A 13,521-nucleotide genomic window follows, 5' to 3' on the forward strand; every position below is an offset into this window, starting at 1 on the left:
ACTCCATGCTTCTACAGTACATGATCATCGTTCAGTTTCATAAGCTGATCAACGTGAGACAGGGTACACATTCCTAGATTGAGGTAGGCAGCTAAGAAACCAGCTCAGGTTGCTCTCTGTGGCATGGCTTTTTCTCCCCTGCCTTTGCCTGGATTTCTCATACCAGGTGTGAGCATTTTTTTTCCTGCTGGGTGGTCAGCATTCTTTCCCTGATGGAAATCGTAGACATACTTGAGTTTCTTCCCAGATACAGTTGAAATATAAATTTCTGCCTCCATTATGTTTTATTACAAAAATATTATTTTGTAGAATAACTTTCATTGTTAACTCATTCAAAAGAAGGAAATTTCTGTTAGTCCACTTTATTTGTATTTCCTGCTTCTTTTGCTTTTGCTCTTTATTGTAAACTTTGGATTTTATAAAGCAAGTCTTGTTTTCCATACAAATATGCTGTAGTAAAAGAGAGGAAGGGAATTAAGGTTTATACAGCACCTTATAATGTGCAACCACTGTGCACTTTGCTTTATGCCACATTTTATTTAATAATCAAACTCCTATGGGGAAACAGAATCAGAAAGATGATGTGGCAAGGAGGCGATGGGGACCTCAGAGCCCATTGTGTGTTCATTGCATGATCCTGCCTCCCAAAGTAATGGGAAAAAAATGTTGTGAAATTTGGATAGAGTTTTTTTCTAGTACTCACGCTACATCAAGAACGGATGATAGGGATACAAACCCACACAAATTCTCTGTCTGCCCTGCAAGCGCTCACTCTCACGTGAAAGGAATATAAGCAGATGTCTGTATCAGCCAGTCTCAATCTTTTTACTGGCAGGACCCTTCATAGTTTTTAAAACTGAGGATCCCAGAGATCTTTAGTTTGTATGTATCTCTATTTACAGTGTTAGAAATTAAAACAGATTTTAGTAATATGTATTAATTCATTTAAAAGTAAGAGTAACTCATGTTACATGTTAACCTAAATATTTTTATGAACAATAACTATATTTTCCAAGCCCCAAAAAAAAATAGTAAGAAGAGAGGGATTACTTTACATTTTGAAAATCTCTTTACTCTCTGGCTTAGCAGAAGACAGCTGGATTCTCATAGCTGCTTCTTCATTCAATCTCTTGTAATACGTTGTTTTGGTTACAGTGTATGAAGAAAATTTGGTCTCACACAGTTACATAGTTGGAAGGGGAGGAGTATTTTAATAGCTCTTTTAGGTAATTGTGGATTTGTCCTATAGCCTCTGGGAAACTCCAGTGTATACTTTTGAGAGAGTCAGAGTGACAAAGACAAATAGCATCTTAGACTTACTATGAAAATAGCTTTGACCTTGTGGGTCCCTGAGCACACTTTGAAAACTGCTGGTCTGTACAATGTGATAAATAATTGAAGTGTGCATCTAATGTGTGTCTGGAGTCCTCCGGAAGGAATAACATGTAATGTTGAGATTCATTTAATTGAGAAAGGAAGTGACAACTTTAGAGTAAATGACAAGAGTTGTGATTTTAATTAACTGTGTCTGTTTAATTATATCATTTATATAAATATCATTAAATTCACTGTCTTATTACCACATCACATGAAAATGGCTCGGCAGATTTTTCACCAAATTTGAATATTCAGAATGGTGTGATAAAAAATAAAATGTATTCATGAAATTCATTTTGCATAGCCACAGGGAAGCATGAGAAAAGGACAGTTAGTGACGGTGAGGTTTGAGAGGCCTGCCTGACTGGTGAAAGTTGCCTCATGCATATGAACATGCTATGGACAAAGAACACAAAGTGGATTCAAACGTGAGTGCACACCAAGTCATTGCAAGGGATACTTTTGCTCAAGCTGCTTCTCACGTGCATATTGAAAACACCATGTTGTGTGCCCCAGGTGAACAGCAGTGTGGATTTGTTTAGTTAATGGTGGTGGATGGTTGTCTTGAAGCGGTGGTAGGGGCTTGAGCTAGACATGCAGTGAATTACAGAGATCACCTGCTTCTTGAAAGATGCAGTTTCCCCTGAAATGGATGAGCTCTTTCCAGGAGAAGCCCAAGGTTTATCCAGCTCTTTCCTACCTGGGATTTGGAAACTTTATTTTGGAAAATCCTGAAAGCAGCCTTTCCTCTGCTTACCAATCGATAGACCCTGAGTATCACAGTCAGTGACCTAATGTTTTCGCCCTACACATGTTAAAGACTAATTATAGTTAAAGTGAGAGGATCCATCTGAAGAAATGACTTCACTTTAAAATTCATACAGCTTGATAGTACTAAAGAATGCTCCTCACATTTTAATTACATTAAATTAATGTTAACCTTTTTGCAGTGTATCTTTTTTAACAGTTGAACTTTTCAAATCCTGGTGACTGTGCAGAATTACACACTATTCAGAGTTCATTGGCAGGTTTTTGTTTTCTGCCACATTCCTGTCCGCCCCCATCTTTCTCATGTTCCTTCTGATCTTTATTCCCTTTGTTTTATCCTCCATGGTTATTTGTCTAATTTGCTGCCCACTACATATTTCAAGTGCTCCATAGAACCTGTGACCCACACTGCTCTGTCCAAGACTCGGCTTGGGACAGGTGAAGGAACAGAAGGGCGTCGTTCTTAGAGAGCTATACTTGTGCAGAGGCACACAGAATCTTCCTGCCTTTGATCAAAGTGATGACAAAGGCCACTGGCGTGGTAATGCTTTAGATGAAAGATACTTTCTGTTCCCAAATGCATTTTGTTCTTGCTTCTATCAGCAGAACAGAAATGACTGCATTCATTTTGGGTGATGCTAGGTCAGACAAAACGAAAACAAAGCGGTTGCTGTGGAGTCAATTCCCGCTCATAGTGACCCTGTAGGATAGACTAGAACTGCCCCATAGGGTTTCCAAGGAGCGGCTAGTGGATTCAAACTGCTAACCTTTGTTGTTAGCAGCCGAGGTTTTAACCACTGCATCAGTGGGGTTCCAATATTCCTGGCAAGGGAATAGCAGCAGTATTGCATCTGCACGTTTTCTGCATATCATTGTATTTACTGGGCTTCCAGTACTTAGTATGTACCTCACTTGAAGTGTACATAAATATATTTTCCCCCTAACTTCCTTTTTTTTAATTTAAGTTAATGTCCCTCTGCTTCAATTTTTGGGCACAGGTGATAGAATACTTTATCATCCTCTCCTTCATTTGTGAGGACAGAGTGTTTCTATTCAGGCTGGTGAGTTGGGAGACAAACTCTTATGAATATTTTCTCTTAGAGAAGATACAATTCTTGAGTTCAGCTGCTGTTAGTACTTATTTTTCAGGGCTTCTAAAGAATGATCCTGTAGAAGGAAACTTTCTTGCTGTGGGCATGGCTGCTGAGCTGAGTTACACTGCACGTGGTGCAGTCTGGAGGGGGAGCCGCTCAGCTTTGGATCCGGCTCGCGGGCTCCCACTGGGCCCTCGCCACAACCCAACCCAACTCCTGGTCTCTTGGGTCACAGATAAAAATGGTGCACGGGAGTGTGTGCTGCATGTGTTTGTCATCATTAGTTGAAAAATTTGGACTGTGGGTTAATTTTATATGAAAGTATTATTGTATTGACAGAATGAGGTTTTCTGTTTTTTCCTTCTATAACTTGCATGTAGAGATTAGATTTTTCTCTTGGTATTTTATTGCTGAAGTGGATGGTGTCCCACACCCCAGCTTTTCATGTTGCCCTTTCCTATTTTACCTTTTTTTTCCTGGCTTCATTTTTTCCTCTGACTTTTGCTTCTTCCCTTTATTGCCGTGTCCTCCATTTTTTCCATATCACATCTTGTCCTTTTTATTCACCCTCTATCCCTGCTTCCTAGACTCTGCTTCCATTTTTCTTCACTACCTCATATTCATTTTCTTTTCTATGGATAGATTACAGCGTTAGTAGAACCGAAATGGAGCATTGAATGGTTATAGTCTGACTAAATGACCATCAGAGCCAGCTGATCCTTGTGATTCTCATTTAAAAAAAAAATTACCGAATACTTACTTAATGAAGTGATTTGAATGAATTGTATAGACTTCTGTCTCAACCAGGGCTTTCAATAGGTTCGTTTGGTTCAAACCTCTGCTGAGAATTTGTACTTCTGACAGGTTCCCAGGTGATGCTAATGCTGCTGGTTAGGGACCAATTCTGAGAACGACTAGTAGGGTGCTGGTTCTCAACATTTATTGTATGTAAGAATCACTTGGGGGTCTTGTTAGAATGTAGATTCTGATTCAGTACGTCTGGGGTGGAAACGCAAATTCTCAGCAGGGATTTGAACTGGAATGAACCAGTTTGAAGCCCTGGTCTCAGCATACACTTAAATATATCTGCTTACGGTTTCCTTCGGCAGCACATATACTAAAATTGGAACTGTACAGAGAAGATTAGCCTGGCCCTTGCACGAGGATGACATGCAGATTTGTGAAGTGTTCCATATTTTTTCACTTAAAGCACAGTAAAAATTACAAAAAAAAAAAAAATCTGTTACATGCATGATGTGAACTAAACTTATGGCGATGACTAGCTTGTGTTTAGAGATGTAATTTAATGTAAGACTTTTCATTGGCAGCATCTCTACACAACTGTGTTGTACTCAGAGTCTGCCGATATAACGAGCTTCTTGCTATGTTTACGTGCAGCTGTCTGTGAAAATGGATGTCAGAATGGTGGACGTTGTATTGGACCCAACCGCTGTGCTTGTGTGTATGGATTCACTGGCCCACAGTGTGAAAGAGGTAAGACAAGAGAAATGAGAAACTCAGCTTGGAGAAGATTTTTATTGTAAAAATGTATACTTTTTGTTATTCAATGAAATTGCTTCTACTGAAAAAATACTGTGCTTTTTCTTTGATTATGTCTGTAATATGAAGGTGAGATTCTGAGACATAACTAATAGCAGCAGCAGGGTCTCAATTTTTTCCACTAGAATGACCTCAGTTCAAGAAGCCAACTCTGGGACTGACTATCATATAATTTTGAGTGAGCAATTGATGGCAAATTCTAATAATTCAAACTGGGAGTCCCTGTTGAGTGTGTCTTTGGTTGCACAATCCATAAAATCTGATTTAAATTGCCCTAACCAATAAGGAAGTGTATCATCTCCCATTACAAAAAGCCCAGAACCCAGTGGATTCCAGGTAGGATGTGCTGAGCACTTTAACCCTTTTACAGCATAGCATTTCTCCAGACCATGCCAACCTTTGTGTGTTTGTTTTGCCTTAACCTAGGGTTGGTTACGGTTGTAAGATGGCTGTTGGCAGTAACTGAGGCCACATGCTTCTGCATTTACCTACATACAGAGAAAACTTCTACCCTAGCCATAGACCAGTGACAGCCTCCAGAGATACTCGTATGCTGATTGGCCTAAGCTTGAGTGTCTGAACCAATGCATGACCAGGGAGATGGCATTACTATGTTTAAGGTGGACTTATCAGAATCAGCCCTGGGATCAGGAGAAGGTGGGGAGACTCCCCAAAGCCACATGGAAGTGAGGATTAAGTATCTGAATAAAGTAGAGGTTCTCTTGGGCAGGAGAAAAGGGGTGAGGAAATAGATGCTGGGTAGGTAGTCTAACGTTGTCACTTTATCCAGGTTGATTAGTTAGGTCAGTATGAAACCAATTTACCATAATTTGAACAGCAGTTAAACTCACTGGCCGTAGATGGCTGAAAATCTCCAGTGTTGATGTTCTAAGTCAACTGTTAATAATGTCCTAGTACCAAATGTGTGGCGTGATACATCAAAGGAGTTAAACTTTAGAAACGTGATAAATAACTTACTTCAAAAAAAAAACTTACTTTACACTGAACTATAAGAGTAAAAATAACATTATACTTTTGTAAATAGATAGTGGTGATGGTGGCACAGTATGATGCATGTAATTAACACTTGTACATTTAAAAATGGTTAAAATGGCAAAAATTTTGTTATATGTTTATACCACAATGGAATATTTAAAAAAAAAATTACATCATCATACATAATTATATTCCTAATGTTTCTTTCTAGGTATTGTCATAGCATTTTAAAGTTTTATTGCACTTCGTTGTGAAACTCTAGAGTATATGAAAATATGTGAGTGACATATTACAATAAGAAGTGGTGATTATTTATGTATAGGGACTTGGAGTTGCAAAGAAACCTTATATTTTAAAAATTACAGTCATTACTCTGACAAAAACTTCTTTGGTAAAAATCCTTGGTATTCAGATTAAATCTTGAGACGAAACTGAGAGATTAGAATTATCTGAGGCTTGAAAGTAAGATCTACACAGCCTTTTAACATACTCTTGTCTGAACATGTACATCAAGATATTTATATTATTTCTAAGGTAATTGAGATTTCTTGGGACTGAAGTACATTCCACACATGACAGAGTTTATAGTTACACTTGGGATGAATTTAAATGTCTTTACCAGATGCTTTTGTTTTGGGAAGAAAAATTATGATAGCATTAAAAAAAAGGTTAAGTTGTTGAGAGTAGGATAACACAAATTTTCTAGATAACATTAAGTTTATTTAAATACCATAGGTTATAAAATAGTTAAGTTTTCATACATAATCATAATTGGTGGAGACGATGTTCATTTTTCTGGAAGTTATGTAAACTTTGTAGCTGTTGTATCCTGAAGCTGACTGCAAGTTCAGTTCCTAATTGGCAGAGAAAAGAGGGTAGTTTCAGCTCAGAGGCTTCCAGGCATTACATCATTGTTGTTCAACAGTTATTCATTCATTGAATTTTGTTAGTCCTTACCAAATTCATGGGAATCCAATAAAGACTTACATATACAGTAGAATGTTTTCAGAAGAAATTACAAAATTAATTGGTTAACGAATTGGTCTTAAGCATATTTTTAAAATGTGAGTTTGTTCCTAAAAAACCGTTTTCACAAGAACTAGATGGTGCCCGGCTACCACCAATCACTGCCCTGACAGGGAATGCAACAGGGAATCCCTGACGGAGCAGGAGAACGGTGGGTTGCAGACCTCAAATTCTAGTAAAAAGACCAGCCTTAATGGTCTGACTGAGACTGGAGGGACCCTGGGGGTATGGTCCCTGGACCCTTTGTTAGTCCAAGATTGGAACCATTCCTGAAGCCAACTCTCTAGACAGGGATTGGACTGGACTATAAGATAAATAATGATACTGATGAGGAGTGAGCCTCTTGGCTCAAGTAGACACATGAGACTATGTGGGCAACTCCTGTCAGGAGGTGAGATGAGAAGGAAGAGGGGACAGGAGCTGGTTGAATGGACATGGGGAATACAGGTGGAGAGGTGGAGTGTGCTGTCTCATTAGGGGAGAGCAGCTAGGAGTACATAGCAAGGTTTGTATAGTTTTTTGTATGAGGGGCTGACTTGATTTGTAAACTTTCACTTAAAGCACAATAAATAAATTAATTAAAAAAAAAATTAGCTGCTAAGGACCCTGGGAGAAGATTGTAGAAAACGAAAAAAAAAAAAAAAATCATTTTCACTACTGCCCTTTGAATTAAAGTTCTAAAACTTCATTTCTTCCAAAGAAGAAGGTAGTAATTTCTGTGTTTGCATTTCGACCATGAACTTTAACATTTTTAGGTGATATCCTCAGTTAATTTTTTAAAATCAATAATAGCTAATGCTACTAAATTTTTTTTGCTCAGGAAATGTGTCTACATAGATAGAAGAGGAATAAATCTTTTATGTTAAAAATTTAAAGTTTGTGTTTTTTTTTTTAAGTACTGTGTTTCAAAATATGTGTTCTTTGTTCTCTTAAGAAAAAAAGAGAGACCTTTCTAAAATTAGGGATATTTTTCCTCCTTAATGTGGAACACATATAATTTTCCTTGAAATTGGCCTCTTGGGATCAGTTGTATGATAAACATGGCTGCTTTTCCAGCTATCTGGGCTTCTGGCAGACTGGTTTCCGGACTGGAGACAGAGACTTAAGTGGTAACTAATGACTGGTATGATTATGGTATTTAATTTGTGTCCTGGTGCTGGGTAAGCTGAATCTCTTTGGAGTTCTCTTCTCACTCTTGCTGATATGTACGATGACCTTTTATACGTAGCATCAAAAGGGGATTCTTGTGTGGCCACATACTGATTATAAATGCAGACAGCTCAGCTGTGTCCAAAGCACATGAAGATACACGATTCTTTTTGCCTCTCACTCCAAACAGATGACATTTAAAAAAAGGTAAGTATTTCACTTAATACACACCTGAGAATAAATAGAAATAGGATTATATATCAAGGCTTGGTGCTTTTTTTCCCATAACACTGAAAATACACGTTAATATTTATCAATAGAAACTTTGTGAGGAAGGGACAAGAAGTTAATTTACCTAAGGGATTTCTGGAAAAAAAAATATAATGATTAAAGAAATGTGGAGTGCCTGAAGTTCCTGTTTGAATTTCTTTGGCTAAAATGATTACCGAAATCTTATTTTGTAAATTCAGTTTTTCTTCTAGCTTACGTAAGGATCATCTATTAGAAATACATCCTAGGCCTTCAAAAAAAAAAAAAAAGACTATCAACAACAAAAAACAAACCTGTTGCTGTTCACTTGATTCTGACTCATAGCAACTGTATAGGACAGAGTAGAACTACCCCATAGGGTTTCCAAGAAGCTACTAGTAGATTCAAACTGCCAACCTTTTAGTTTGCAGCCAAACTCTTAACCATTGTGCCACCAGTGCTCCAGACCTTTTTAAGTCATGCTTAAATTACTATTACAGATTGTTTTTATCGTATAAACCTCACTTCCCAAAGAAAATGCATAAATCTGAAAAAAAAATCCAAATACAGTTATGCTTAATGGGAGTCCCTGGGTGGTACAAATGATTAAGTGCTAGACTACCAGCTGAAAGGTTAGTGATTTGAACCCACCCAGAAACGCATCAGAAGACAGCCCTGGCCATCTGCTTCTGAAAGGTTGCAACCTTGAAAACCCTCTGGAGCGGTTCTACTCTGTACATTTGGGGTCACCATGAGTCAGAAGTCAACTCAATGGCAACTAATAACAATAACTATGCCTCATGGCATGTCCTTAAATGTATATCTTTCAGTGAATAGTACTTTAAAAAGGAGACTTAGAGAACTATTTTCTTTTATCTACTGATGCTGGTTTTACGAGAAATTCCTTTTGTTAATCTGTCACTACAGTGAGAAAATTATGAGATCAAGTTGCAAATGTTAGGGTTTATAAAATCTAAACTTCCAAGCCTTCGTGTAAAATGAAAATGAGTTGATATTACCTATGAGAATTTTCATAAAAACATCCAATTTCTAATGCAGTGCCTCTGCTTGAATACCTCCAATCACAGGGTGCCCACTCCCCCTACTGTGAGGCAGTGGTTCATCATTAGGGTCCTGGCTGTTGCCCAAACTGGACATTTAACTAATGCAAATCAAGTCCCGTTGTCTAATTCTATGGGAGCCTGATGATGGAGTCAACTGCAGTGGGCCAATCAAGTATGTATGATGGCAACTTGAAGTCAAATTGTAGGCTCTTAAGTTATTCTATGAACTTTTGTTCACTCACCCAGATTTCAGGAGGTGAGGTAAGTGTATCAGCCACTAACCTACCCAGACTCTATTCAGATCCTTTGAGAAAAGGAGCAAAAATGGGCAAATTAGTGTTTTCCTGTTTGGAGGATTATATAGATCAGACTCGTTTGTTGAGAAATAACTGATATACTTGTGAATCAACGTTAAGTGTATGGGTTTGGAATCTATTGTAAAGTATGCAGGATGGGTTTGTATAATCTACGAACATTCAAAGTAACATTGCAAATTAATAGTGTGACCAGGAATGCGGGGGAGTGTGTTGAGAAGAACACACTGGTATTATGCATTCTGTATACAATGCATTGTGATTTTTCTTATTTAACAGGTAATACATGTGAGTTTTCTTATTTAACAGGTAATACATGCTTATTATAGAAAATTAAACAGAATAAAAGAAGAAAATGTAATTATTTATAATTCTTCCTCTTAGGATTAATTATTTATAACATTTTAGAGGATATACTTCGAGTTGTTTTTTCTATTACATACAAAGAATGGCCTCTTTACAATCTTACTGGAACCTACTGTTCTGTTACATACCCACTGCTGTCATAGTACACTTATAGCCTGCTTCTCTTTGTATTATTAAGTATGTTACCTATTGTAATAGTTGCACTGCATCGATGTCTTACAATAATGAGGGCTGGCCATCTACATTCTTTACAATAGCCCAGGTGGGGAAACTTGGTCTGCAACAATCCTGTGGTGGCATTGGGCAGTGGAGAGATGAGTAGAATATCAAACAATCTTATTCCAGACCTTAAACACAATTACTGTGTTATAGCTACCTGCCATAATTACATTTCCTATTACTTGACAGTTTAAATCATTTCCAGGTTTTCTTCTTCTTTTATTTATATGTATTTTAGCAATGATGTGATAACCATCTTTGTAAATAAATCTGTATCCTTGATAATATTCTTTGAATATATCCTGGAAGTGTAAGTTGTTGTTGTTGTTGTTAGGTGCCGTCGAGTCAGTTCTGACTCATAACGACCCTACGCACAACGGAATGAAACGCTGCCCAGTCCTGCGCCATCCTTAAAAGCATTGTTATGCTTGAGCTCATTGTCGCAGTCACTGTGTCAATCCACCTCTTTTCCGCTGACCCTGTACTCTGCCAAGCATGATGTCCTTCTCCAGGGACTGATCCCTCCTGACTACATGTCCAAAGTATGTAAGACGCAGTCTCGCATCCTTGCTTCTAAGGACCATTCTGGCAGCACTTCTTCCAAGACAGATTTGTTTGTTCTTTTGGCAGTCCATGGTGTATTCAATATTCTTTGCCAACACCACAATTCAAAGGCTTCAACTCTTCTTCGGTCTTCCTTATTCATTGTCCAGTTTTCACATGCATATGATGCGATTGAAAATACAATGGCTTGGGTCAGGCACACCTTAGTTTTCAGGGAGACATCTTTGCTCTTCAACACTTTAAAGAGGTCCTTTGCAGATTTACCCAATGCAATGTATCTTTTGATTTCTTGACTGGTGCTTCCATGGCTGTTGATTGTGGATCCAAGTAAAATGCAATCCTTGACAACTTCTATCTTTTCTCTGTTTATCATGATGTTCCTCACTGGTCCAGTTGTGAGGATTTTTGTTTTCTTTATGTTGAGGTGCAATCCATACTGAAGGCTGTGGTCTTTGATCTTCATTAGTAAGTGCTTCAAGTCCTCTTCACTTTCAGCAAGCAAGGTTGTGTCATCTGTATAACACAGGTTGTTAATGAGTCTTCCTCCAATCCTAATGCCCTGTTCTTCATATAGTCCAGCTTCTAGGATTATTTTCTCAGCATACAGATTAAATAGGTATGGTGAAAGACTACTACCTTGACGCACACCTTTCCTGACTTTAAACTACTCGGTATCCCCTTGTTCTGTCGCAACAACTGCCTCTTGATCTATGTAAAGGTTCCTCATGAGCACAATTAAGTGTTTTGGAATTCCCATTCTTCGCAGTGTTATCCACAGTCGTTTGGTATGTGAAATTGGAATCTTTTGAGATGCCTGTCTATTCTACTCCAGAAAAGCTTTACCAGTTTCTGCACCAGCTCTTAGTGAATAAGAGTGTAAGTTTCTTTCTGCCCTTGTCAGTGTAGGGTTTTTAGACATTTTGAAATCCTTTTCATTCGCTTGGGGAAAAAAGTAATTGCTTTAAATTGCAATTGTATGTTTACTTGTGAAGTTTAATCTTTTCCCCCTTTATTAGCTTTTGGCCTTTCTTTTTGTCTCTTCATTTGTATTCTTTTTAAGTTGGTTTTTGTGGTTTCCTTACTGATTTTTAAGCACTCCTTACATATTAAAGGTAAGAGTTGCTTATTTGATATACATAAGGCTATATTTTCTTAGTAATTCATTAGTTTGCCTTGTAATTTTGTTCATGGTAATTCCTGCCTATGGATATTTTCAGTAGTATATAGTCAAATCTATCAGTCTTTTTATTATTTATTCCTTTGATATTGTTTCAGAAGTCCTTCCCCATTCCAAGATCATGTAAGTATGATCTTGTTTTTTTAAATAATGTGTGTTTTTTTAATAAATATGATTTGTAGTTCCCCTCGCCCCCAGTCCTTTTGAGATTTTATTTCTTTTTAACTTGTTAATCACAAGTTAGAATATACAGGAATGTAATAACTAAAGTAAATATATTTATAAATCTTTACTATTTATTCTTCCAGTATTTGTTCAGAGCTTAGTAATTATTAGGCTCAGTACTTTGAAGGTGAGTTAGAAAGAAAATTAATATAGACTCCCTGTGGATGAGAAGCGATTTTTTAAATTTAAGGAACAGAACTATTTATCTACTTTAAGATGAAATATAATACAGTAAATATATAATAAGAGTTGAAACATATTTTATATGAGTGCTCAGAAATGCTCCCTGATTAATGGAGAATTGCAAACGCCTTCTGTCAGTTAATCAGGATGAAAAAGTTATAACTCATTATAGTGACACAAAACAGTATCCGACTGATTCCTATATTGATATTCTATGTCTATTGAGATTGAATCTTACACTAACATTTTTTAAGCTCTGTAATTAATTACCACCATTACTGAACTGAATAAACATGCAGGTTTAGTGAGAATGAAATTACAGGGAACAGAGAGAATGTTACCAACCACAGATGTCAAACTCACGTGCGCCTACACACACACACACACACACACACATTTCTGTACTTGTGAGGCCGTTAGGAACATTTTATAACCTTGCACTCTGTAAGCTAAACTTAACCTTAAATGGGCATCAGAGAAATACAAAAAGATCCGTGGGAACTTAACATTTTGGAACTAGCTCAGATGACATCCTTATCTTGAGTACCATTAAGAACGCGAGGGAGAGAAAAATGAGAGAAAAAAAGCAGACAGTGGAAAGGAAGAGGAAAAAAAGGGGATAAAAATGAAGGATGATAGGAAAAGGGAGATGTAATGCGAAGGCTAGGAGCAGAGATGGTTTTGTTGTATAAAGGGAGGGTTTGGGCTTGGGAGAAAATAAACTGATTGATTGATTTGATCTTGGAGAGGCCAGATCTCTTACTTCTTGGCCCTTGGTTTAAACCTCTGCTGTTTAGATCTGTAGAATGAAATGGAATGTTTTGGCCAGATCATGATTTTGTCCCTCTTTGATGTTTTATTCTTCTGTGAATTCAAGGATTGAGTATTTCCATTGTTCTCACTCTAAGTGCCTTTATTTGTGTGTTTCTTTGTTTTTGGCTTATCTACCTAGAGGCAGGGAAACCTGCAATATAAAATTAAAATGTTAAAATATTTTATATTTGTGTAACTCTATAAATATTTTTCTGTATATTTTTTCAACATCCATTTTGGAAGACTTTAGAGGAAAATGGGCAAAACTACCAAATTAAAAGATATATATATGGTATGAAATGTTATAATATGGGATTAAGTCCAAAGTAATTAATAAAATGTATATGGGCAATTATATAATATACACCATATATTTT

At 37.1% G+C, this 13,521-nt stretch overlaps 1 protein-coding gene and 1 non-coding gene across 2 annotated transcripts in view; both read left to right on the forward strand.

Moving 5' to 3' along the window:
- The window catches only part of FBN2 (fibrillin 2), a 292,375-nt gene that overhangs the window by 15,863 nt on the left and 262,991 nt on the right, over window positions 1-13,521 (forward strand). The window contains exon 5 of the mRNA XM_064275596.1: window positions 4,638-4,733. Coding sequence (XP_064131666.1) covers window positions 4,638-4,733 — 96 coding nt within the window. The remainder of the gene's footprint in view (window positions 1-4,637; window positions 4,734-13,521) is intronic.
- Window positions 4,335-4,439, forward strand: LOC111751849 (U6 spliceosomal RNA). The gene has a single exon (XR_002786911.1). It is a non-coding gene; the product is annotated as a U6 spliceosomal RNA (small nuclear RNA).

The sequence above is a fragment of the Loxodonta africana genome, chromosome 2, assembly GCF_030014295.1.
Source record: "Loxodonta africana isolate mLoxAfr1 chromosome 2, mLoxAfr1.hap2, whole genome shotgun sequence".
In the NCBI taxonomy this organism is placed as follows: Eukaryota; Metazoa; Chordata; class Mammalia; order Proboscidea; family Elephantidae; genus Loxodonta; species Loxodonta africana.